Below are 27,818 nucleotides of genomic sequence, written 5' to 3' on the forward strand. Positions count from 1 at the left end.
TATCCATGTAACACTGTGACCAAATATGTTTCAATCAAGTGCTATTAACAGGTGGTTATCGAGTTGGCATTAACCACTGGTGGGCTTCCAGTATCGAGGAAAATGTGGAAATATCTAATCGTTACTGAAAATGATCTGCCAGTTCCTTTGGGAATTTTCAAAATATATTCATGTGAAAGAGTTTAATTGAATGTTTTCTATCCATGTAACACTGTGACCAAATATGTTTCAATCAAGTGCTATTAACAGGTGGTTATCGAGTTGGCATTAACCACTGGTGGGCTTCCAGTATCGAGGAAAATGTGGGAATATCTAATCGTTACTGAAAATAATCTGCCAGTTCCTTTGGGAATTTTCAAAATATATTCATGTGAAAGAGTTTAATTGAATGTTTTCTATCCATGTAACACTGTGACCAAATACATTAGGTTTTGTGATTTTTCAATCAATCGCAATCAACAGGATAGCTTCTGAAGATTATTCTTCCCCATCAGTAGGATATTTCCGTATCCAATATTGGATGCATAAAACCTTGTGCCTCCAACGTAACGCTCTCGTTTTCGAAGTTCTCCAAATATTCATTCATTCAGAATGAATTCAGATTCAACTTCATACAAATGATCTCTAAATCAACGATAGTCCTACGTCACCCTTGCGGTTATACCACAGATATAACCCACTTCCTGTTTTTTCGATTTTTTTCCGCACTCAGAGTCAAATTAAAGAATTCGATTTCCCCACAAAACGCATACACGTTCAAATGGTGATTAAGCGATGGCCATTTTTTGACGTAGAACTACGTCTTTCATTAAGGGTGCCAAATCAGAAAACAGGTCACGTTTTTATGAAATAAAGTTAACGTTAATAACTATTTTTGCCGTGAACGGATTTTGGCGATTTACATACCAAACGAAGCGGGATTCCCTAAGATTTGTTTAATATGCTATACATTAGAATCCCCTGGTTTGAAAATGATTAAAATTCATGAAAACTTCAAGCGTTTCCATTTTCGCATACATTTGTTCTGTCCATTTGTGTGCTTTCCCGAACAGAGCTGTCAATAACGAGCAACTTATCGACGACCAACGGAGGCGAAATCGTAGGATTTAAAGTCTCCGTGAACAAAGGAAAAGTAGAAGAATGAAGGGGAATACTTGCATAGAGTATAAACAGTGGATCTCGCTGAGACAAACTTTCATTCGGCATCACTGTTGAGCAATCCAGTTCACTTTGCTTTCGCTGCGCTTCGATCTGAGATTGGACCCCACCAGAGGTAATCCCACTTGGGTATCGTCGTTTGGTTTTTCTGTTCGTTTTTCGCGTTATTCGTAGCGTAGTGTGTGATAAGCAAGAAGGAGAAGAAGGCAGGTTCGAGCCCTGCAATAAACTAACGCATTGCCAGGGGCAATAAAATTTCGAGGCAAGCGTCATCTAATGATGTACGCGATGTTGGTGCAGTGAAAAGCGCTCGCACTAAATCGAGCCTTCGCGAGTGTGACACCGCATCGAACAACAGCGAAGTAGGCGATTTCGGAGCGTCAGTCGAAAATGTAAACGCCGTTACCCAGGCAGCAATCAAAATCAACCACCCTGGTGGTGAAGGCGGTCGCTCTTGACAAACTCATCAGTGAATTCGCATCGATGGGTGTTACAGCAGAGTACAAGCTGTGTGGCATAATTCAGTCTTTTTCCAAGCAGTTAACATTGTTTGTTTTCCGTCATTATAAGGGCTTCGTTGGTGCGTTTGATAATGCATCAATCCATTAAACTGACGTTATGGCGAAGCATGCGTTAAGGTTGTGCGCCAAAAATTATTTGGGGAATACCAGGCATCTTGAATGTCGTACTGGAATGTTATAAATTATTTGGGTTCGCGTGCCAGTCGCAAAACTGCCTTCCACAAAAATTCCATTTGCGCTAATATTGATAATAATGAAGCGTTGCTACTGTTTTCGAGGTTGTTTTTATTAACAAAATGAGTTTATTTCGCTTGTTTAGTCACCAAAAAAGTAAATGTCGTTCTGGAATTTTGTATGGGATAAGGTTTCGCTTGCCAGTAGCAAAACTTCCTCCACTAAGGGTGACAGCTGCGCTTCTCTCGAGCATGATACAGTAATGCAACTTTTTTCGAGGCCAGTAATATTAACAGAAGCGTTTCTTTTGAGGATAGCGCAAAATGATGAGAAGTGTTTATATTCCTAGTATTTTCAAGCCACCAATGTATGGCTCTGTATGTATGCTATGGCGAACGCTTGTTTGGCGCTTGGTTTACGTTGTACGAACGATACCTAGAGGTGCGATTCCTTTGAGGCAATACTAAATAACATGTAGCATGATTTTTGATACTTGCAAGAGTTGTCATTGTTGTTGTTTCCATGCGGTGCCAAAAATATATTGATGTAGTTATGAGATGTGGAATTATGGTGCTGGGGCAACATGTATATAATCGACTGTAGCCGAGTCTATGTCATTTGCGAAAAAGGCCACCGGAACAGCGTTCGAGGTCAATTTTTAATGCATTGACATGAAATAAATTGCGACATACGATCAGCTAGTGTATTGTTTTGCGAGGGCAAGAATGAATCATCAATCAATTATCGTCAATTGATTCTACAATGAAAAAACAATTTTAGAGATTATTCTACTAAGCAGTTGTTTCTAAAATTTCACAGCATTATAGAATAATATCCGAAGATATAAACAAGCGACTTATATAAAATAACAGCGTAGTTCTACGTCAACAATGCGGTCGTATCTAGGACACAACCTCCTATAATTTTTCACATTCCGAACAATGCGATTTTTTTTATAAAACTTTATAATAAACACGTAGAAAATTACTTACGTTGTGAGTTGATTCCTCAGTAACGGATGAGTATTTCCAGATTTCCAGCTTAATTTCAATAGGCTGGCAGGATCCCCAAAATGTGTGGCTCCTAAAACCGAGGAATCACCCAACACGTTCTGTAATGCTGAATGGCTGTCGCTCTTGGTGCTGAGCGACCGAGGGTGTGTGTGTTCCTGATGATAGTAGAGTTTGAGCATGAGCTTGGGAAGACTGTTCACTTCGTAGTTGCACTCCGTGATTGAGCTGAATCAGCGAAATTGCACAAAGAACACATGGAACGACGCTTGGGAGTAGCGATTCATTCTCATTGTGCAATTTTCGGTAATTCGAACTTTAAATAGTCAATAACGACGCCGACCACGTCTTTACAGTCACCAGAGGAAGGGAAGGAATGTTAGGTATGATATTCGCTACCCGAAGGCCAGAAGGGTTACCTCTATAGCGTGGTTCCCTAGCATTTATCATGGGAGGGATAGTTGCTAGTGGGAAGAGGTAAGAATCAGTATTCACTGAGGTAAGTGATGTGAGTATGTAAAGGCGAACTATCGATCTCTCGACGAAGCAAAAAATCGGAATTTCTCATATGTCACAATACACTGCAGATATTATCTTCAGGTAACCTTGAGAAAATAATTGGACCGACTATATATTCTATTATTTAGCGAAATCCAATAGCGACGGCGAAGAGTTAACGGTGGAAAACCTAAGAAGGTAACCGAGATAACTCCTCTGAAAACAATCGAATCGGCCATATGTTCCTTCATTCATCGCGTCTACGCTTTAAAGACATTCAGTCGTGACGGCGGAGAGTTATCTTTGGGAAACCTGATGTGTGTGATCCTGATGATAGTAACGCACTAAGTATATTCATAAAAGGTGGGATAGGTCAGTAAAGCATTACAGGCGTTATCAGCAAGATTATGATTATAAGCTTGGTGTACTACACACCTAGGGTGCCAAAGAAAGTATGGGAAAAAATCGACCTTAAAATTTCAAGAAGTTACCTCATAAAAGTAGATAGGTCTGGCCCTAGAGGCACGGACGGGAGCTTGACGTAGGACTGTGATTGTTTGTTGAGTTTTTCATTGTTCAGAAATCTGTAATTTTTACTATTTAGATACATCACATTTCTTTCTATCCTTGTTCAAAAATATGTACAAAATACCACTAAAACCTAACGGCTGTCCCCTGTTCTTCTATGCATTTAATTATGCAGAAGAGGACAAGAAGACATCATTCATCAGTGCATTTTTGAACAAAAGTATAAATAGGTTAGATCTACATAGATATAAATCTAATTCTAATAAATCAATGACTACAGAAAAATAGTATGGATGAATATAGCATTTTCTCCACGTTGTCCGGAATATCGTTTGTAGAGGGTAGTAATAACTTTATAGCCAGGTGATGTATATTAAGTATCATATGGTCATGAGTGCTCTCTTGGGAAGTTCGTGTAGCTGCCGTAGTAAATTGATCTCATCGAGTGCTTCTTCTTCTTCTTCTTAAATCTTAAATGGCCCTAACGTTCCTAGAGGAACTTCGCCATCTCAATGTAGTATTACTTCCGTCATTTTTATTAGTACTTAGTTGAGATTTCTATGCCAAATAACACGCCTTGAATGCATTCTGAGTGGCAAGCTCTAGAATACGCGTGACCACAGCGTGGCCACGGGAACCCCTTGAAAATGCCTATTATTGTCAAAAGGAGAATAATTAATAATATGCATCGACTCATATTGTGAGCTAACGCCCGAATGTGGGCAAAAAGATTGCTCGTTGCAGTGTGGGGGAAAACGAGTAGCTAGTAAAATCTGAATAACATACCCATTTTAATCGTCAAATTGTTTAGTTCATGTTTTAAGAAAAAAACTTTGCTGGTTAAATTTCCTGTCTAATGTCTAATTGAGATGATAGTCGACGTTTCATACAATTTTTGACAATTTTTTTTTTGACATTTGGCATCAAATTTTGTTTTCGGAACCACCATTTTTATATACTTCATTCAATCCGTTTGTTTATCCCTTCGGATATTATTTGAAAATGCAATGAAATTTTTGTAATTAATTTTTAGTTATTTCATTATTTAGTTATATTTACTGTTACGTCTGTGCTATTGGTCCGTACTGAGAACCCGAAAATTGTATCTTCTTTTGCGCCCCGCCGATGTTGTTACATTTACTGGCGAACATGCAAACGTTTTCGAATGACATTATTTCTCCAAAAACGGATGTAATCGAAATCGAATTATTACTGGGAAGAAGTTTCGCTTTGGGGGTTGCTCACATATTCGGAAAAATGAATAATTTTTACATTAAACTTTTCAGTTCACCAAATGATGTACCAATTGATCCATCAATTTGGTACGGCTGAGAAGCATCCAACATAATTACTTCGTTCGGAAAAATATGTTACATTCGAACCAGCACACATTGTCCCGGAAGGTTCTCAAATTCTGAGGGTTGCTCCCGTTACAGCAGAGAATGTATACTTCCGTGGTTTGAATGTATTTTTTCGATTTTTTTCCGCACTCAGAGTCAAATTAAAGAATTCGATTTCCCCACAAAACGCATACACGTTCAAATGGTGATTAATCGGTGGCCATTTTTTGACGTAGAACTACGTCTTTCATTAAGGGTGCCAAATCAGAAAACAGGTCACGTTTTTAGGAAATAAAGTTAACGTTAATAACTATTTTTGCCGCGAACGGATTTTAGCGATTTACATACCAAACGAAGCGGAAATTCCCTAAGATTTGTTAAATATGCTATACATTAGAATCCCCTGGTTTGAAAATGATTAAAATTATCGATCGATCGTCATCGATTAATCGTCAAATTGTTTAGTTCATGTTTTAAGAAAAAACTTTGCTGGTTAAATTTCCTGTCTAATGTCTAATTGAGATGATAGTCGACGTTTCATACAATTTTTGACAATTTTTTTTTGACATTTGGCATCAAATTTCGTTTTCGGAACCACCATTTTTATATACTTCATTCAATCCGTTTGTTTATCCCTTCGGATATTATTTGAAAATGCAATGAAATTTTTGTAATTAATTTTTAGTTATTTCATTATTTAGTTATATTTACTGTTACGTCTGTGCTATTGGTCCGTACTGAGAACCCACTATGTCTGACAATATATGTAAATATATCATGTATTTGTCGGCTCGTGCCGGTACGTGAATGATAAACATACATACTTCATAGTAAACCCTTGTTACATTCGACAACTATCAACTTTTGCACATAATGATTGCAGTGAGCTACGCGTTTCCTATTCATTGATGCCAATATCTTGCCCGCACAACCCCCCCCCCTAATTACCCACAGAATGAATATTACAGCAAAAAAAAATTAACTCATAAAAAATAGCGCTCCGTTGGCGCTAATATGTAAGTACCGTGACATTCTTAATTTTCCTTAATCTATTTGTGATCATTAGCTTTAACATTATATTTTAGTTTTACATTTTGTGTCATTCAGGATTAGTAACCTGACCGTTCTTCATGCATGTCTACACAATTTTTGGAAGCTAGAATTCCTCGCATAGTCATTGTTCCTGTTCTAATTCTTTGTTTTGTTTTGTTCAAATTGTATTCTGAAAACAATCGTTTTAAGGTTGCTGAGGACTGCGTCAGAATCAGAAAAGGTTGGAATAATGTTTCTCAATTCAGGAAAAGCAAAATTATTGTCATTCCTTTTTAGTGACAAAATTTTACCCCAAAAGAAAGAAGCATTCTTGCGTTCATTTACAGTGAAATCGGTAACGTACAGGCTAAACTCATTATCGATATCCTGAATATTCTATGACATTAGTTAGATTTATATTCGTCTTGTTGATAATCAAAGGATCATTGAAATTAAATCGTTTTAAAACTTGATTGCAGAGTGTAATGTAATGTAAAACTTTATCGAATTAGTCTTAAATTAGCTACGGCGTTGTGTGAAATTTTACATACTGACAAATATCCATTGGTCAACATTTCGATAGCAGCAACTTAATAAACATTATCCAAACTGACATAATTTTGATGATTAAACTGAATATCGATAAAAGAGAGTAATATTAAATTAGTGAGAAAACACTGTTCTGTACTTCTGTGTGTTTATACTAGATATATAAAAATATAGAAAGAGTAAGACGATAATCGTCATAATGATCTTCGATGTGATTGAAGCGGAGTAGGATTCTCACAACAGGAAGAAAAGAGCATAATTTTGGGGAGTAAAAAACTTGAAAATGCCGAAAAAATAAAAAAGCTGGATAAAACTGTGGAAACTAAAAAACAAGAAGTGGGTTATATCTGTGATATAAACGCAAGGTAGACGCAGGACTACCGTTGGCTCGGTAATAATTTGTTTGAAATTACATCTGAATCATTTTCTAATGCATGAATGAATGAATATTCTGAAAGATTGCTGAAAGTTTCTCTTGTTAGTGTGTGGGTGGATGAATATAAGTATGGAATTGTTATTAACATAAAATTCAACTCTTTCGAACTTGTTGGTGGTCCCGAAACGAACCGATGGAATTCGAGTGGCCTTGTAAAAGCAACTGAAGATGTTTAATACATGATTCACTTTTGCTTTCGTGAGAATAACACGAGATTATTCATTATCACTCTATGCGCAGAATAGAAACTGAGGGCGCCATTTCACGGCGAAAACGAAATAAAGTCTTATAACCTTGCAGAAAATTCATTTCGTGGCAATTCGTGATGTGGCAATTTTTCATGACTGTTCCATGCGAAAGCAGAACAGAAACATATGCTATTGGATTGCATCACGGGAACACCAAGTCGAATGCGTAAATGGGTGCGAATATTCGCTCGGATGCATTCACACGCAAACATTTTTTCATGACTGTTCCATGCGAAAGCAGAACAGAAACTAATGCGAGTAAAAGTATTCACGCCTTGCGTGTGTCCGCTGTGTTTTCCCAAACACTAATGCAAGCGAGCAGAAGAAATCACAGCTTGCATGTATTCGCTATGTCGATTTCTCCAGATGCCTAGATTTTGCGTCCGTGTTCGGGAACACATTGTGATCACCAATCATCATCAATCAGCTAGATTGTTATGATTTAAATAGCTTGCTTTCAAAGCAATTTTTAAGCTATTGAAACAATTTTTTGGACTAATAAGTGAAAATCATATCATTCGTTGACATTTTATCTTTCGAATGAAATGATTATTATACCACTCCATTCAGCCGGTAAACAGGTATTAACGTTCAAAACCTTGCAGTCTAGCGTCACTCTCTCGGTTTCGAAACTTCGAACTTACACCCCGGTACAGAAATGAAAGACGTTGTCCTACGTCAAAAAACTGGAGATTGGCAACCCTGTGTATAGCATATCAAACAATAATGAAAGAATTTCCGATTCGATTGGTATGCAACCATTAGAGTTCGTTCGTTGTGAAAATAATTATTAACGTTAACTTTATTTCATAAAAACGTGACCTGTTTTCTGATTTGGCACCCTTTCTGAAAGACGTAGTTCACGTCAAAAAGTATTCAAATATTTTACATCGATTTTAGAAAACAATTTTTGTAGTGTTTATGAAAATCTTCTGTAATTTTTCAAAGATTGCAATAAGTGTTATTGTTAGACGAAAAATTGTTCGCATTGTGTAACCTCTGTGAACGTTTCATACTGATACGTTTAGCCATTTTTTAGTCTGCTTATCAATGTTTGGATTAAATTAGAGGAGCACTTCATCGTACAAAACCACAAGTACAAAATGCTATGCGTACTATCAGAATGTTTGATCTTTGATCTTTGATCAAATGAGGTATAACACCTCTATAAACACACCTATTACACCTGTTGATGAGCAGAGTTACTTCCCAGGGAGGCGATGAAACAAGTAAATGTTCATTACTACTTCTACTTCGAAGCTGATGGAATTCCAAAAACTTCTCATCTCATCTTCCATAAGTTCAAGTATCGGAAAACAATGCAATAAATTCCAGCGAAGGTTCCAGAACAAGAAAAATTGTTCGAAATGTTAGAAGACATCTATTCATTAATATGGATCAGCCTCACTCCCAATAAAAGATGCTACCACAGATTTATCGCCTCGAAAAGTTCCAAACAATTACCATTGCATCCAACCAAGCTATGTTGTGAGACTGCCTTCGACCTAGTTAAAAACAAGAAAACAATTCTAGCAAAAAATGAATATTTTTGGTCAAACATCTCTCCTCAACTAGCTACAGGAAAAATATTGTTTCTCACACTTTTTTGATCTTCGATACCCGTCTTCTTTCGATATGAATCTACAATGATCCAACTTTTTGCATTTTCTATCGAACTGTGGAAAATATTCCCCAGCCTTGGCATGTGACGGTGTTCGCCAGGTTGAAGTATTTTAATACTTGCATGAAAATGGGTTGAAGTTTTTCCCGGTCACAAAATCTCGCCGAGGATGAAACGAACGACATTAGATGACTTTGTTTGAAAATATCATAGAGTGGTCGAGGGGAAGCTGGCTTCCTGACCTAATAGAAACTAGTTTTCTGATGTTTTCTAAGGGTTCATCGTGTAAAGTAAATGATTTAGGTTTTTTCCAGTCGAAAATATGATCATGGTTTGCTCACTTTTTTGAATGCTCTAATTCAGCGCTCTTGTGTCAAAAAAGGTATTCGAATGTTTCAAAACATAGAAATAAAAGTGTCTTTTTCATGATTTACAGTAGTTTTATAGTTTTTTACAGAATTTTTACGGAATCACATGTTTTAAAGGATTATAAAATACACCTTCTATTTGTGGCAATGCGCCCCTCATTCGTATTCACGCACGTATTCAGACCTTTTCTGGATTACACTTACAAATATTGTAAACATCATGCTTGCACACCATTTGTATCAGATTTACATAGCTAAACCATTAAATTAACGCATTTTGATGAACTCAATTCTGATCATGACTTTTCCAATTCACTAATGTTAATTTGTTCAAATGATTTCTATGGCAACCGCTTGGCGCGCTGCAGTTTGTTTATTGTCCTTCGCGTATAGCAGAAATAAAGTTTCTTTGTGTTGAGTGTATTGAGGGTAACGCTTTTAAAATGACCAAGAAAAGGCAATATTCTGAAGAAAGTCTAAATTATGAATGGATCAATATGATGACAGTAAATTCAAGCAATGATAAATGCAATATCTACTTGAGAATTCGAATGTTTTCATTCAAAAATGGTGACTTCTAAAACCGAACAAACCATGATCAGAGGTGGTCAAACCATGATCATAATTCCTCTTTAAGGAAAATCGTTAAAAAACATAAAAATTTGAATACTTTCAACACCTTATGGTAGTATTGGAAACTAGATACTTAGGGCTTTTCAACAAACCCAAACTCTCAAATCAACTCTTCCGCCCCAGGTGCAAAAGCTTCCCTCGACGCCACTGATTATAAGTATTATGTGCTAGAAGCTAAATCTACATTTGAATCACATTCTTTGTAGAGTCCAAACATGCCTGCCACGATAGTATCTTATTACTTAGTGTTTCCTAATAGATGATTAAAATAAACCATTGAAGCACTGCTCATATAATTACTATTTTCTGTACACGTCACTGCGATGAACGAAGGGAAGCAATTGTGTTTTTTAATGTTATAACAACCTAAATTTCTGCATTTGAATCTTCAAGTAGATAATGAAACGATCAGATTAGTAGTAAAATTAAAATAATATTGGTTCTTAGCATTATAACTCCTCGGAATCGACATAGATATATTCCACATACCCAGCATTTACTCATACCGTTGGGTTCAGTCACTCCACCATCTTTATGCGATTGATCGTGATATCGGTAAATCATGTTGCTAAAATTACCAACATTGCAGATTGCCTTTACAAATTCAATTAAAATACGAACCTGCTGTTCCTATCAGTGCCATAAATACTCTGCTTGGGGCCCCGGTGCAAGGCAGTATGAAGGGGCCCTAGTACGTTGCATAATATATTGGTCTTCAATGGGATTAATAGGATATAAGTATGGTGTACCTAATCTCTAGACTAAAAGTTTTATTTACATTATTGTTAAAAAAATAAAAATGAAATCAGAATATATTATATATTACGATATTGCTAACTTCATAATATAATACTAACAGGAAAGCCAAAATGTGTTGTTATTATAAACATTTATTAATCGTATGGGTATATAAACAAAAATCTCTTAGTATCTGGCTTTAGCTCAGTAGGTACGTATTAATTATTTATTTGTATTAATTTACAAATTTCTTCTTCTTGCCTGCTTTGAGGAGAATTGATCAAGGGTTGATTGATGTTAAGGGTTCTCTCGCTTTCAATCTATAAAATTGCTAATCCCGATAGTCTTTCCTGTCTCATGGTGCTTCTTAAAAAAATCTTAATGAATTTCAATCTTGAGAAGGATCTTTCGGCTTTTGCAACGGACACCGGTAAAGTCAAATACATAAAACAAGCAGTGCAAATGTCTGTGTAGCTAGATGCAAGCATGTTATTTTGGATTATGATGAAATCTGCTTACTGTTTAAGACTGCTCATCGCCCTTAACTCCTTACTAAATGATGACTTCAGCGATAGTAACTGAGGAGCAAACAGGTACGACATATTATCGTTAAATTTATTAGTAAATTCATTCGCTTTGTCTGTGAGTACAGCATTTTCAATTGTTACGATGAAATTCGGTTGTATCACTTCATATGTTTCCAATATTTCGAAATCTTTGGTCGCTCTAAGCCTAGGGAGCAAATTAAATTGAGAACTGATGGAAAAATTTTAGATTCAAACTTTGATGTTGCCGAAGAGTTCAATTGTCATTTTACTAGCATTGGTAGTAATTTGGCAAGTAAATTATCTATTAATACTTACTATTATTTAAAATCTGTCAAAAGTATGAGTAGCTCCATCTTTCTGAGGCCCGCTAGCGCTAACGAAGTAAAAATCTTGATAAGTCAGTTGGACTCTAAGAAAAGTAAAGGTTACGATAATTTCCCAGCAGATTTAATCAAAGCTAACATAAGTCGGTTTTCTGAAATTATCTCTGAAATTTTCAATAAAATAATCATTACTGGAAATTATCCAAATGCTTTCAAAGTCGCCAAAGTTTTGCCAGTGTTCAAATCCGGGGACACCTGTGATCCTTCGAATTACCGACCTATTTCTACATTATCGGTCCTCAATAAAATTTTGGAAAAACTTTTAACAAGTCGGCTTGTGAATTTTTTGTCTGCCAACAATGCTTTGTACAAATATCAGTACGGTTTCCGGGAAGGCTGTGGTACAATGACCGCTATCACTGAGCTTGTTGATGAATTGATAAGGGAAATTGATTATAAGAAGATCGTAGGGAGCTTACTCATCGATCTTAAAAAAGCTTTCGACACCCTGAACCAAGAAATTCTTCTGAAAAAACTGTATCAATACGGGATTAGAGGAGTTGCCAATGATCTGATAAAAAGCTATCTATGTGATCGAAAACAATTCGTTATAATCAACGGTGTTCGCAGTAGCTTGCGCCCAATTGACATAGGAGTTCCCCAGGGAAGTAACATAGGTCCTTTGCTTTTCTTAATCTATATCAATGACCTAGGAAACCTAAAGCTTCATGGTACACCAAGACTATTTGCGGATGATTCGGCTTTATTCTATCCTCGCCATAATACTCAATTCATAGTAGCAGACATGGAAGCAGATTTAGCGTTACTAATTGAATACTTCAACGGTAATGATCTTACTATCAATCTTACCAAAACAAAGTATATGGTTTTTCATTCGCCACGCAAAAAAATCTTCCAACATCCTGATCCGTCTGTCTGTAGCTTAACAATTGAAAAAGTCGCATCATTCAAATACTTAGGGCTACATCTAGACTCACGTCTCTCTTGGGACACCCACATAAACCACGTATCGAGTAAAGTTTCAACTTTATGTGGTCTTCTGAAAAGAGTACGATGTTTCGTTTCCAAAGATGCCTTGTTGCGATTTTATTACGCATGTATTCATTCCATTCTTCAATATCTAATAATTGTCTGGGGTCATACTGCTAAGTCAAAACTTAAAAAAATACAAGCATTGCAGAATAGATGTGTAAAAATAATCTTTAATCTACATTTCTTACATCCGACAGATGCGCTCTATACTAGTATACAACACAGAATCATTCCAATTTTAGGCTTGTGTGATTCACAAACAATCATGTTTGTACATAATACCTTACACAATAGCAAATTTCACCACAACATAAATTTTTCGACTCGACTTAACCATCACAATACTAGAAATGCCAATGAACTAATGAGAAGCAGAGCATGCACGAACTTGGGTCTTACACGTATTATAAACTACGGTCCATCAAAGTTTAATACACTTCCTAACGACTTGAAGTCCATAACTAACAGCAATATTTTTAAAAGTAAGCTTAAACAATATATACACAGGATCGTAAGCGAATATTTCCTTTAAGTGTGCCAATCATCCAACCATGAAGTTCTATTTTTTTCTCCTATGTTTTAGTTATTGTCAAACGTTATCATTGTTAAATTTTGTTTTGTATTTTTTCGTGAATCCCTTCAAAGGAACTATGTTCCACTGGGATTTTACTGTTTCTTTGTCTGTAATTATACTCTCCGCGTTTTTTTTATAAATGATAGTAAGTGTGCACTACCAGTGGGCTCTGCTGAGCCCATTGGTGTGGGGGTCAGTGGAGGGTAAAAAAAAATAAAAATAAAAAAAAATTAATTTCATGTGAATCAGTTCTTCAATTGTGAAGATAGCACATCAATCATGGTGTAAAAGATGTTCACCTTAAATCTAGATTTGGGATTTAAACGGCGTTCGTCTGTAGCCAACTCATCGAAGTGTCGTTTAACGGTCTTGACCTGGTTTCGAGCTGTATGCACACTTTTCGAGATTTTTCGGAGTTGATGGTCTGCTCAGTGAGTCTAAATACAGATCAATTATTATTCATTGTTTTTGGATTTCTACGCAATTATAGAGCAGAACAGTCCTCAGTGCAGTGCAGTGTAATGTAAAAGCTATGAGTTCTACTACTTAGCAGAATCAGAAGAAGATTCATGTTCTTTCGCTGCACTATCTCTTGACTTGGGTGGAGTTGAAGATTCTTTCTCTTTCAACCAAGATGTTAAAGCACCTGCACTTTTAGTATCTTCCGCTACGAGTTTGATTTTTTGTTTCCACTTTTGAGATCCACTTGGACAATTTCGTTTCATTTTCTTGGAGGCAATTGCACGTACTTGTGCTTGTCGTGCTTAACAATAAACAAGTCAAGAACGCAAACCCAGTGAAATAAATAGTGAATTTCACAAAGAGGACGCGACGCACCACATCTCACGAACCGCTTGATGAAAACAAGAAATTTAAAAACAGTAGGCTTTGGAATAAATGTCAAAAATACATGACATACTTTGTTTGTGCAAATTGTCATATTTAGTTGCGAAATGTCAATTGAGGGGGAAACTCGTAAAACTATCAAAACTTTTCAAGAGCATCCAAAGTGTACCTTCGAACACATCGCAAAAAGTGTCCGCGTTTGCTCGAAAACCGTTTCCAATGTAATCAAACGTTTTAATAAAAACCTGACAATAAGCGTCAGGAAGGTTCTGGAAGAAAATCTGGGTTTCAAAGCCCAAGGAAAGCCAAGAAGATTATTACCCATTTTGAGCGTAATCCTAACATCTCACTACGGAAAATCGCCCAGAAAGTGCACTGTTCACATGGACTGGTCCAGAAGTACCTACCTGCTATGAATAAACAGATGTGAACTGAATGATGAATCACCATTTGGCATTTGGGCGTTCAATATTTTTCCCACGTATATTCAAACTCAAAGCGTGGTCAAAGTGAAAACCGACAATTTTTTTACTTACAAGTACTTTTGAATTTGAAAGAAATTTTCAAGTATTTTATTGTTGTAGTTGTAGAGCATCGTAGTTTTGTTGTTGTAGAAATTAAGGATCATTCGGTGCCCTCCTGGTTGGGGGCCCCGGTGCGATGCACCGGCTGCACTGGCATATTTACGGCACTGGTTCTTATCATATCTCAGAGTATTCATATCATATCTCGCAACGCATTCAGAGCACCTTTACCAGATATTTCACTAAATTTCTTCCAAACCTTTTTGATTTTATCCGATAACAACTGAAACTACCGACGGAGACGTTTCGACTTTTATCGGAAATGTAGATACCGTTCTGAATCATATTTCGGACACCTTGTTCTAATATCTTGAAATACCTCATGCACTGATGATATAACTATAAAATTAATATCACAATTGCTTCTTTAGAGTAATCCCTTGGTTTCACTATCATTTCATATGAGAACTACATTTGAATTATAATATAATCGGCAAAAATCTGACAACACTACTCAGTATCGTTTGTGTTTGATGTTTGCTTAGCGTGAGCACATAGAATTTACTCGTTCAAAAATATTTAAATTTCTCCCGTGTTTCATCAGCTCTCATCATCGTTAACAGTTTACTGTGATTGCTTGTGTTTCGCAGTTGACTATAAAATATAATCAAGTGTAATGTAGTTTTCGTCCAAAAAATTACAAAATAAAGTGTCCGAAATTTGAATTCAATCTGTCCGAAATTTGATTTAGTGTCCGAAGTTTGATTCTTATTCGCTTCATTTGAAAAGCATTTTATTCGATGATTTTTTTATGTCTTCAATCAAATAGGTACCAAAGTAGACAGCTTAAAAGCATATTGAACTAATTTATAAAAAATATAAACCAAATAACACCTGTGCATAAAGTTAAGATCTGTTTTCTGCATCATATGGCTTAAGCGTCCGTAAGATGATTCAGAACGGTACTAACGCTACAGACAGAGCAACCTGGTGATTACGTCTAGCTATGCGAACAAATGTTCATTGAAACGATCGATTGCCCGCATAAATAGACGTAAGCGTTTTCCAAATGGAATAAATATGTTTTAATCCGCAAAATCTCCTAGGCCCTCTTTTTGTCGATAATATCTTTCAACTGGACAGATTATTTCATTGTAAATTTGCATTCATTGAAACGATCGATTGCCCGCATAAATAGACGTAAGCGTTTTCCAAATGGAATAAATATGTTTTAATCCGCAAAATCTCCTAGGCCCTCTTTTTGTCGATAATATCTTTCAACTGGACAGATTATTTCATTGTAAATTTGCATGGTTACGCTTATAGGCAAAAAAACAACAAAATTGCGTTTTCCCAACACTAATGGTGTTGGTGATTACGTCTCCTATGCAAACATGGGCAGTACAGGAATCTATTCAATCGACAGTGCTATTATATATCCGTTCGCAGAATCGTGAAAAATAATTCAGCGAAATATGAGTTATTGACGATAGTTGTAGTGGTTTGAGGCTTTGCTAAGACGTCGTTCTTCCAGTAAAAAAAAGTGGTTGAAGCCGGCTAATTAAAATTGTTACTCTTCATAGAATATGTTTGTGGTTTGTTGAAAAGAATTATTTTTACCGAGAATTCCTTTTTTCTGATTCGAAGGTTCAATCAAAGTACCCTACCGTTCGAAAGTAAAGCCCTGAAATCCGTTTGAAGGCAGTCTAGAATCATGTTTTAGGATTCTTGGGAGACCTCCATGTCGCTTCGCGAGCTGGTCGAATCCCTCAACGGAAACACTTGATAAAACAACATCGAGGTAACCGCAAATAATCGGTTCACCAATAATGGGTCGTATCGTATGTAGAAAGCCGCAGCAGATGATTCATGCAAACAAACCGGTTTCGTTCAAAATTTACCTTCTGTGGGGTTGGCTTGAAACAAAGAGTAATTGTTTGTCGGTGATAACAACCAATAAACCAATAACTTTGCGATGTCATTGGCCGACATATGTTCGCACTTCCATTTTCTTTCTTCGCTACGTTTCCACCGAAAAACAAATGCTCCTCAATGAACAACTTTTACAAAATTGAAGAACAATATCCGCGCACGGAGCATCTGTCCTGACAGACATTGTTGACACTGGTGTATATTTATTTGATTCACCGTACCAAATGGAAGGAGGACAATCAAACTCATCATCTGTCGTCGCAGGAAAGGCTCCACGAGACGCTTCACGGGAAACAATCTAAACATCCGACAATGTCGGGCAACAGCTGTTGCTGATATCGTGCGATGTATGTCGTTTTTACTTTCGAATCCACTGTCGGAGCAGATATCAATCAAACCTCGTGGGAAATAGCATTACTGTTTTTTTTTCCTGGCTCCAGCCTGAGTGTTTTCAACTGAATCCAAACAATTCAACGGAATACAGTAGTAACGAATCTGCTCCATTGCGACAACGATTTGACATGACAAAATGTGGAATAGTCAAAATGGAGTGTGCTAGAAGAGCGTTTTCCAAATGGAATAAATATGTTTTAATCCGCAAAATCTCCTAGGCCCTCTTTTTGTCGATAATATCTTTCAACTGGACAGATTATTTCATTGTAAATTTGCATGGTTACGCTTATAGGCAAAAAAAACAACAAAATTGCGTTGTGACATTCACCAGGCAAACTCTCGTGGGTCAGGATCCACGACCAGGCTCTGCTCTGCAACCAAGTTTGGCTATAACTAGGGATACCATCTGGTCGAAGTCGAAAATCAGGACACCTGTCACAGTTACGATCATGAGCAAACCATTGTGATATATAAATAAATAAAAACCTACGAAATTTAATTATTAAATATTTTTCTTAGGCAATGATGGCTTCTGTCTTTTTACGAACACAGGAGACTTTTTGGTGGTTTAAGAGTCATCAACCATCAAGTTCAATACTACCGAAGTACAAGCCAAGGTGTGAAACCCAAGAACTCCTTCTGCATCCCAAAATTTTTTTCAGCGGCTGGATTTCTGCACCACAAAGTTCAGCATGGATTTGGAAGTGGATGCCAATCGAGTATTCCGGCAATGCTTTGGTGTTTGGATATGTCTTTCCTTATCAGATCTACCTGTAATGTTTTATTGTTGATTTCAATCTTCTGTTTCAAAAAATGGCTAAATCTAAATACCGCTGTGGGCCACTGACACTTATGAATCCCATTTGCAGCGTTGGCCTCATAATCCTTAAGTTCTTTTGTGAAAAAGGGTACTTTTGGCGTAATTCTTCGGTAAAATGGCACTTTTGTTTAGACATTTGAAGAAAATTACACTGGATTCTTTTTTTACGCGATAGATGCGTGCGCGCAAAAAAAAATCGCGTAAAAAATCGCGTAATTTCGGGCAAATCGCGTAAAAAAAAATCGCGTAATTTTGAGCAAATCGCGTAAAAAAATCGCGTAATTTCAAGCAAATTGCGTAAAAAAAGTCGCGTAAAAAAAATCACGTAAAAAAATCGCGTTAAAAGAGAATCCAGTGTACTTGGAATATCGAGTCAAAACACAAAAACATCACCGTGGCCAGTGAATGAAATCTCGTGGAAGATCCAACTGCTACTCTTTCTATGCTCACAAAACTATGGTCTCAAATAACAAAAGTTTCATTCAGAAACAAAATACACTGAAAATAATTCTGATTTTGCAACAAAATTGAATTTCTCATGAAAGTCAGAACAAAGGCAAGATTGTGAAAAATGAATCAAGACGCCCCAAATAGATTTCAAAACAGGACAGATAGTAACCCTAGCTACAACTACTAGCAAAAACAGAACGGCAGCTTCACGGCTGATGAATTCTTTCGTTTCGGTGGCCGTCCCAATACTACAGGGACTTTCAGATGAAACGCTCACGCAAAAAAAAATCTAATAGCTACATATAAAATTTCTTACCATCCGTGGTAATACTGCATTCCTCTTTTCGGGACGATTCGGCGATATTCGGCTACTCGTTCAGTCTGATCGGATGGTTTTTAGTATCAAGATGTACAATTTACAAGAACGTGTATTTTTAATGAAATCGTATTACTCGAGCAACCGAAGCCTTAATGAAACTTTGTCCTCTTATGGTAAGAATTTCAACATTTCTCGTCGTCGATTACTTCCTCTGGGGGTACGTGAAGGACCGTTGCTATGTTAATAAGCCACAAAACTCGGAGGAACTAAAAGAAGGAATAACTCGGATTTTCAACAGCATCAAAGTCGTAATGTTAGAGTTGTGCGTGAAGAATTTTGTTCACCGTTTAAAATACGTTATCGAAAATAGGAGTGGTCACATCAATAATGTCATAGAATAAGCTTTATTTTCGTTTGTTAAAAATAAAAATCAGTTCAATTTTGTAGAAGTTATTAAAATTGGTTGCGTGAGCTTTTAATCTGAAAAACACTGTATTCCTTACAATTTGATGATAAGATCAGCTGAGCAATGTCATTTAAATAATAAAAAATCAGAGCATGAAAAAAACAGATCATGAAATTGTTTGACTAAAATATTTTCTTCTATTGATATGGAAGTCGGCACACAACAATAAATCTAAAATTGTCTAAAAAAGTCTTGAAAAGGCAATGATCACCGACTTTGTTTACTACAATTGAGTGTCCTTAATGCGGCGGAGCTGTGGTTGACCAGCAAGATCATGCGGTCCAACACCGTTTGGGTGTGTTTTGTGAAGCTATATGAAGTCTATGGTATACGCAGATAAGCCGCAGACGCATGACTGACGACTTGAAAAAAAAACACTTACCACGTTACCACGTTATCACTTACACACGGTTGAAATATTGTGGCGCGGGAGAAACAACAGAGTATAAATGCCTCACAGTAAAAAGGTGTATTTTCTATTATTAATTAATTTTTTCACTTTCGCTTTTCGAAATTTATTTTGATGTCAATGTAATGGGGACGATCCAAGTCGACCACCGATCCGCCGTCGGAAGCAGCGGTTTCTCGAACGCAATCTGAAATATAATGCTGGAGCAGTTGAATCTCGTAAATGTTTTACGAAAGAGGTACAATCGGATACGTCATTCCTGGTTGCCGAATCCGCTTATTTATCTGTGTTCTAAGGGGAAGGAAGTCATCTCAATCAAACAAACCAAAAACTTTTCGTTTTTGAAAGGATTATCCTGGAAATTCTAGCAAAGATTTCTATTCTAAAGAATTTTCGTTCTTTTGTCTGAAAACAATTTGTTCTCTCAATCAATTCAGAATGTAGGTTGACATAAGTTCTACATACTATTTGTAAAAACACTTGGTAACCTTGCAAAGCCAAATAAATAAATTAGCCCTCCAATTGTTTTTATACACTAGGGCACTGAGTGAGCCAAAGAAATCCTCTATTGGACGGCACTGGGGCAAGTTTTTTGGGTTACGATCTTTTGGCACGAACGGTATCTTTTTCTCCTCAAGTTACGCCAGCGTCTTCTTGGCGTAATGGGGAGACGCCTTGTCCGGCCAGAAGACGTACTTCCCATCTGCGTGATGCTCGTTCAGGAACGGCAGCAAGATTTTATCGAGGCACTCTTCTCGATAGATTTGTTGGTTGATTGCCAGACCGCTCGGCTTAAACCAAGGCTTTGAAATGCCCCGGTCAGAAAGGGCGATGTACAACATAACCTTTTTTTCAAACTTGTGCTTGAACTTGTATTTCACTTCAGGCGGTGTGGATGACTTGTCGCTGGAGTAGTAATTATCATTTCCTGGAATATGCGTTTTGGACAGCGGAAAATAGCTTTCGTCGTCCAGGATGAAAGACGTTCGCGGTATTTTTTGGTCATCCACCGACACTGTGATTTAACCGTCCCAATCTGCTCCTCCGTGTACTCCGGCGACCTCGTCTTCTTCCTGCAGACGATTCCTTCCATCTTGAGGGTCCGATGGATCAATACGTGGGAGCAGCCATATTTCCGACCGGCGTAACGCAGGCTGGTTGCGTCCTTGTTGTCAAACAGCTTCTTTAACGATGTCTTCCTCTGCTTCGTCATTATCGTCACCGGACGACCACTTCCGACCTTCCGCTCTACGTTCAGGGAACCCAGGATACGATATACCGTACTGACAGGTACATTTTATTCCTTAAAATGTGCCACCGTGAACTTTTTTCCTTGCTGGAAATGCTTTTCGTAGAACCGTACAATGCGTTCGCGGAGCACGTGCTGTTTCGACGCCATCTTTGCTTTGACTAAATTCAAACTAGCAAAACCAAACACGCCTACTGTTTCTAGGGAGCCCAAAGAGCAATTTTCTTGGAGAAAGAAAATTTTACGCTCTTTATTTGAGTTACTGAAAGGTATTGAAAAAATTTTCATTTTTTATTTAACACCCGTTACTATATTATGCTTTGCTTTTAAACAAGTACTGGTACTAGTGTGCACCCGTTTCCGAGTGGTTAGCGTCTCACATTATCATGCCGGGTGTTCGGGTTCGATTCCCGTTCTGGTCGGGGAATTTTCGTCAAAGGAATTGCTTCCTACTTGCACTGTGGTCACGCGTATTCAGGAGCTTGCCCCTTGGAATACATTCAAGGCGTGTTATTTGGCTTAAGAAATCTCTTCTATGTATTTATAAATGACGCTAGTTAATGCATACGTTGAGACGGCAAAAGTTCCACAGAATGGCCACTGAACTCATTGAGAGAAAGCTGAATTTCGAACGCTTGTGTTTAACCTCTCTTTTTCATGTTTCAGGTAACCCTTTCTTGCGTACTGATTTCATATACCGCTCCTCTATCCAACTTAGTGACCAAACAACCGCACCGCACCGATCAGTCTTGAAATAAACATCAACAATCTTGATGTGTCAAATTCATAATATGATGTCATAAACCACATGTGTCGTCAATTACGATCTAATATGTACTCAGCAAACAATAAATTGCATAACTCGACGTATTATAAGTCGCATACGAAGTGAGATCGAATCAAAATCATATACAGGGTGCGTGACGAATTTTTGCAGTAAATTTCGAATAGCAATTTCTCATGCTTGCGGAACAAAATTCAGATATATCTGGCAGCACTGGATAGCTAATTCTGCCGGTGTCAGAGTCAAACAGTGTTGAGTAAACGTAAAAATGTCGAAACAAGAGAGTAATCGATCAGCCGTCATCGTTTTATTGCGCACCGGAGCAAGCGTGAAGGAAGTAGTTCGGTCGGTAAAAGTGTCGGAAAAAAGTGTCAATCCAAGAACGCTGCGACTAAATCACGGCATTGGAGAAAGCAAAAAAACTCCTGAGTCGGTTGAAGCATCGTCATCATATTAATTCTGTAATCGTTTTCTCTGATGAAAAACAATTTTAATCAAGATCAAAAGGTGAATCGAAAGAATAACAGGTGACTTGCACCAGATCATAGTCAGGTTCCTATCGTCATGTCAACGAAGTCTCCGATCCATGTGATGATTCTAGGCGTAGTCTCTAACGAGGGGTATGTAATGCTCCCTTAATTCTTTGATCAAGGACTAAATGTAACAACCGATGTATTCCATGTTCTGCAGGATGTTGTTGTCCTGTGATTGAAGAAGGTTGCTGCTGCCCATAATCTCATCTTCCAACAAGACGGTGCACTGTTTTCTTGGCTCATAATGCCAAGAAAACACAGAAATGGCTTGCTGAAAATGTTCCGGGGTTTTGGGAGAAGGAAATTCGGCCCCCTAGTAGTCCCGATATCAATCCTATGGATTATTTTGTGTGGGGCATCGTCGAGCGGGATATCAATAGAACGCCTCACACAACACTTAGGTCGCTCAAAGCTAAGATCGTGGCGGTGATGACATCTTTGAATCGAAACATGGTAAAACCTACATGCGTCCTACAACAGTCATCGAAAAGAGAGGCGATTTTTTTGAACGAAATAATTTACAATTCCCTTCTTGAATGGCGTTCACGTTCTCTGTGGAACTTTTGCCGTCTCAACATATGCATTTACTAGCGTCATTTATTAATACTTAGTTGAGATTTATTAAGCCAAATAACACGCCTTGAATGTATTCCGAGGGGCAAGCTTTAGAATACGTGTGACCACAGTGCAAGTCGAAGGAAAATTCTTTGATGAAAAATCCCCCGGCCAGAACGGGAATCGATCCAGAACACCCGGCATGATAATGTGAGACGCTAACCACTCGGCCACGAGTGCACAACAATTCCCATATGTTACGAAATAAAATATACGCATATATGACTAACTGGCGTTAATTTTGTAATACATGTCGTTTACTGCAAAAAATCGTCACGCACCCTGTATAACGTCGACCAAAGGATATATTGTGAACATCTCAAATCGTATAAAATGCGAAAATCTTGATTTTACTCTTCACTATAGATTGTGTCTCAATTCGGTGCCTTGTATTGGATTGACTATGAATATCCGCATCCAGAGAAATCGAGAAAATTTCCTTATCGAAAAATTTCTGGACCGGTACTTGAAAAACTTTCAATTTAATATCCTTTATATCTGTGTAACGCACGCAATGCAAAAACTTACATAATATAATCCGTTCAAGTTTACATGGTATAATCCGTTCAAGAAAACTTCGTCAAGTTAATTGAAAATATTAACCCTTTGTGGTCGTATTAAATTTGGGCATGGGTGTCGTACCGGTCGGAATTTTTTTTCCCATAAAAAAAAAAAAAATATATATATATATATATATATATATATATATATATATATATATATATATATATATATATATATATATATATATATATATATATATATATATATATATATATGTATTAACAACTTAAACATAATTTGAACTTTAGTTTATAACTCAACTGCAAAACGTTTCAATTTGAGTTTGCTATAGAATCCGATAGATGAGGTTCTAACCTATCTTCCACACTATCAAATACTGCTGGGTGTTTGCACCTAAGTTATGACCGAAAGGGAGAGTCGATGTAGAGAAATCGATGATGTCAAGTTACAACCCCTTCATTTCGAGCCCCTCAATTGTAATCTGCATTTAAAATGTGGAAGAAATAATTCAATTTGAGATTCGAGCCTATTGCAATAAATGATCCCGTGCCTATCCGTACCCATTCACCCTTGGATCGCATTAAGGCACCTCATTCGGGAATCCTAATATCTATAAATCGTTCACACATCGGTAACCCGCGCGCTACCCGGTACATTACTGCGGAGTGTCGCTTCACCTTAATAAATCTTGAAGTAATAAAATTTTCCATCTCTTCGCTTCATAAAGTACTAAATATATAACATAAAAAGAGGATAAAGTAATGGTGATTTTCCGATACACTCGTAGCACTCAGCATGAGAGTTATGATGATGATTACCATGATGGTTGCTGTAATTTATTGGAGTAACGAAAGTCTGGCTGGGGAATCCATTTAACTTTACCTGTTTCCCTCGGAATAACGAGTGTCTACAAGGTGTGCGAGTTGAAATTGTCCGGTTAATATTTTAGATGATTCCAGCAGGGTTGTATGCATTTCTTTGACTTGACATGTGTTTTATTTGACGTAGGACTACGTATTTCTTTTCGGTACCAGGTTGTAAGTTCAATGTTTCGAAAACGAATGCGTTACGTGGGAGGTGGAAGATTTGAAGCGTTAATACCTCTTTGTCGGCTGAACGAAGTGGTATGTTAATCACTTTTTTAGAAGGATAAAATGTCTACGAGTTATATGGTTGTTATTTATTATTCCAAAAACTTGTCTCACATTCTTGATAGCTTGAAAGTTGCTTGAATGCTTCAAAATAAGGTACATCCCATCTTCATGCGTTGATTTTTCACGAAGTTACAGCATTTCAAAAACCATCTAAAATTTCGACTCCGCACTCTGTTCTTCTATTTATCAAGAGTAGATACACACCACGAAGATGTCGTTATTGACAACAAAAAGAGAAAGACAAAACTTCCCTTTGCGGTAAACCATTTTAGCTGCAATGTTTCAAACTGAAAAAATGTGTTATTCAACGACAAATTCAAATAGTTTGATACTGATGGCATGAACCGGGTTTGACGATCACTCAGGACCAGGTCTGATCCGCGGTATTATAGAAAGGCCATTAATCCGCTAGATAGTTTGGGGATGATTCTCTGGGACAAGGCGCCCAGAAGTATATCCAAAGGTGAGGCCGTTTCGTCACTAAGTTGGTTGGGGAGCGGTATATGAAAACAGTACGGAGGAAAGCATAAGGGGAATTATTTGCTTGAAGAGACAGACTGATCACCAGCGAGCTTGGGCACAAGCGTATTGTGTTTTGTTTACAAACAAAACAGAGTAGACTTCCAAGATGGCTGAAGAGTGGTTTTAGCAAGTTGGTCCACCTTAGGATATACTTCTAGGCGCCTTGCTCTGGGCAAGACAATGATCTCATACACTCCTGTAAAATTGTGAAAACATGCTTTGGTAAATTGTGAACCGCCGAGTAAAAACAGATATTTCATATCGTTTACAAACCAGAACTGAATGTGAATGTTTATGTTTGACAACTGTCATATGCCTTCGTGGTGAATCTATAGCCGTGTTGCCAGAACATCAAAGTTTGTGGCTGAAGAATGTATCGGGATCAAATCAACATGTTATAGCAGAAAAAAAGTGCAACGGAATCTAATCTAATATTGTATTGATTGAAGACTTCCCTTGCGGAGAATTTCTCGCCATTGCCCTCGTCTACTTAGGACAGTTGCACTCCAAATGCAATTCAATTTAATAACTTCCGTTTATCGCTCCTATCCAATTTGTCCGTCGTCTGCTTTGGTTGTACGTGGAAGCGAATACCACCGCTTGGTTCCCAAGCAGATAGCTGCAAGCTCTTCGACGGAGATTCTCAATTTTGATTACAGCATTTCGCACTGGGTGCTTCATTAGCATTAAATGTTAATCAGTATTAGACGAAATTATCATCACCCGAAGCCATACTAATGTTTGCGTGTTTGTATAATGCTTTCTCGTTCCAGCTCTCCAGCCAGCCTTCGTGGGTGTCTATCCGTTAGATTGACGCCATCTGGTGGTATCGGCAGAAACCTAGGAATTCCGATGACGATCGTCGAATCGTTTCCAGGCGCCCGAAGTCATTCCACGCGGGAAGAGTTACGTGCGAGCGAATGATGGTTATAAACTTTGAGATATAACGAAAACAGTGCTGCTAGGCAGGCAGATGCGCACGACAGGCAGGATTTAATTATTCTGCTCTAAATTTGAAGCAATTAAAATAACATTATCGTTCATGAGCGTTGGGATCGCCTGCGGCACTGAACGAATACCAGGTGCCAGGAGCCGGTGTCTGTGACGTGTAGTGCTTGCTAATGAAATATCACTGTTTAGTGTGACTGCGATGGTTAGGTTAATCGTGATATTCCAGCGTGGAATTTTGCAAGGAGCAAACTGAAACAATGCCGAGAAGCGACCGAATTAATTAATCAAGATGATGTTCGTCGCTATGGCGGTGGGAAGCGCACGAGCGAAGCGTATAGCTATCACGCGAAATGAAATGCTTTTTGTGGTGGAAATAAATGAGTTCGAGATAGCAACGCCTGCGAAGTGAGCAGCGCACCCATTGTTTCCGAAAACAGAAGGTCAGTTCGTCGGGGCCATTTGAGACACCCTGCGGTTGCACGATATAAAAAGGTGAATTCGTTAGGCGCCTGTGTGCGTGGCAGTAGTGCCCCGTCTGGTGGATCCTCCCAGATCGGAGCCGAGCCTGGCTACGCTGGCACCGCTGCCATCATCACCACTAACCCAGCCACCACAACCATGGAGGATATTCCACCGCCGCCGCCCCGCAAAAGCTCACTCAGCATCGACCGTGCAGCATTCCTGCTGCTGCGGGTCAAAAAAGCCTTCAAGAAGAAACGCCAACAGCGAAAGGATAAACTGTGAGTATAAATGTGTCGTTTAAAACATGGTTGGCATCTGAACACTGCATGCCCTGCGGACAGCTTACGGAGGGTGAATTTAATGGGGCTCGCCTCCCAAAACGGATAACCCTTCCGAATAGGATCAACATTGTTTTGAATAGTTATGAATACATTAGGATAACGCAAACATTTCGTTGAACGTCTGTCTTAAATTCCTTATACTTATCTGTTGAAAACAACTTGCAAAACGAAACAATGATAACCGTTTTTAAATATCAATTTCAAGGCTCATCGATTCGCACCAAACTTTTTTTCTATTGACTTTGGAGAAAACTTTCCCATCTCGTAGACGAATTCCTCTTATGGCGCGCAAATTTCCATCAACAACAATTACAATTTCATCAAATTGCTTGCCTTGGGAAGCAATCGAATGAATTTTAGGTTGTTAGCGTTCACTCGGAACGTCTATCCCCGAGCTAATTGATTGATTCGAGTTCAGCGCGGTGTGCGAAGCCAGAAGAAGAAGCGGCTTCTTCGTCTGGGTTGGAAGGAAACGATGAACTTTTCGGGAAAGTGAAAAGTCGTAGCAAGAATTCCGGGCTGTCAGGATTAATCCGACGACAGGAATTGGCTCATTTGAATATTGTGCTACTTGGCTGACGGCGATGGGGACGAAGGGGACGACAAAATATCAATCTCTACGAATGTCATTCCGACATGGTAATTGACTCACTTTCGAGCTACTCCAAGATGTTGGAAAGCGGGTGAAACCAATTTCGTCCCGAGACGGGGGAGTGGGGATACGGAGCTAGGATGTCGGAGGGGAAGTATGTGTGTGTGTGTGTGTGTGCGAGTGAGTATTGCTCCGAATGGGGAGTTGAGCTTGATAGAATTTGCCTATTAGTGTCAAGTGTTATACTAAGCGTTCGGGAGTTGATGGCCTTTGCTTGCGGAAGAAGTGACATTGAGAAATGAATAATTACATTCTAGAGGATTGCTTTCAAGATGCCTGTCTTCGAGCAGATGTATTACTACTGCATGGGTATTGAACTGAGGACATAAGAACAGGAACATATAATTGAGCTTGGATAGACTGTACACTTCGTAGTTGCGATTGACCTGAATCAGCAAAATTGCACAAAGGACACACACTGAATGATGCTTTGGAGTAGCAATCCATTTAGTGTATGTCGACCATTTCTATTTTTTACATGTTTTAATACTTAGCAATAGAGGAAATTCGCGAGCAATC

General features: G+C 38.0%; 1 protein-coding gene across 1 annotated transcript in view; it reads left to right on the top strand.

The window, feature by feature from the left end:
- LOC129763542 (uncharacterized) overlaps nucleotides 1–27,818 on the top strand; it is a 350,843-nt gene that overhangs the window by 37,118 nt on the left and 285,907 nt on the right. Inside the window, exon 2 of the mRNA XM_055762726.1 lies at nucleotides 25,667–26,584. Coding sequence (XP_055618701.1) covers nucleotides 26,463–26,584 — 122 coding nt within the window. The 5' untranslated portion in view covers nucleotides 25,667–26,462. The remainder of the gene's footprint in view (nucleotides 1–25,666; nucleotides 26,585–27,818) is intronic.

The sequence above is a fragment of the Toxorhynchites rutilus genome, chromosome 1 (genome assembly GCF_029784135.1).
Source record: "Toxorhynchites rutilus septentrionalis strain SRP chromosome 1, ASM2978413v1, whole genome shotgun sequence".
Lineage (NCBI taxonomy): Eukaryota > Metazoa > Arthropoda > Insecta > Diptera > Culicidae > Toxorhynchites > Toxorhynchites rutilus.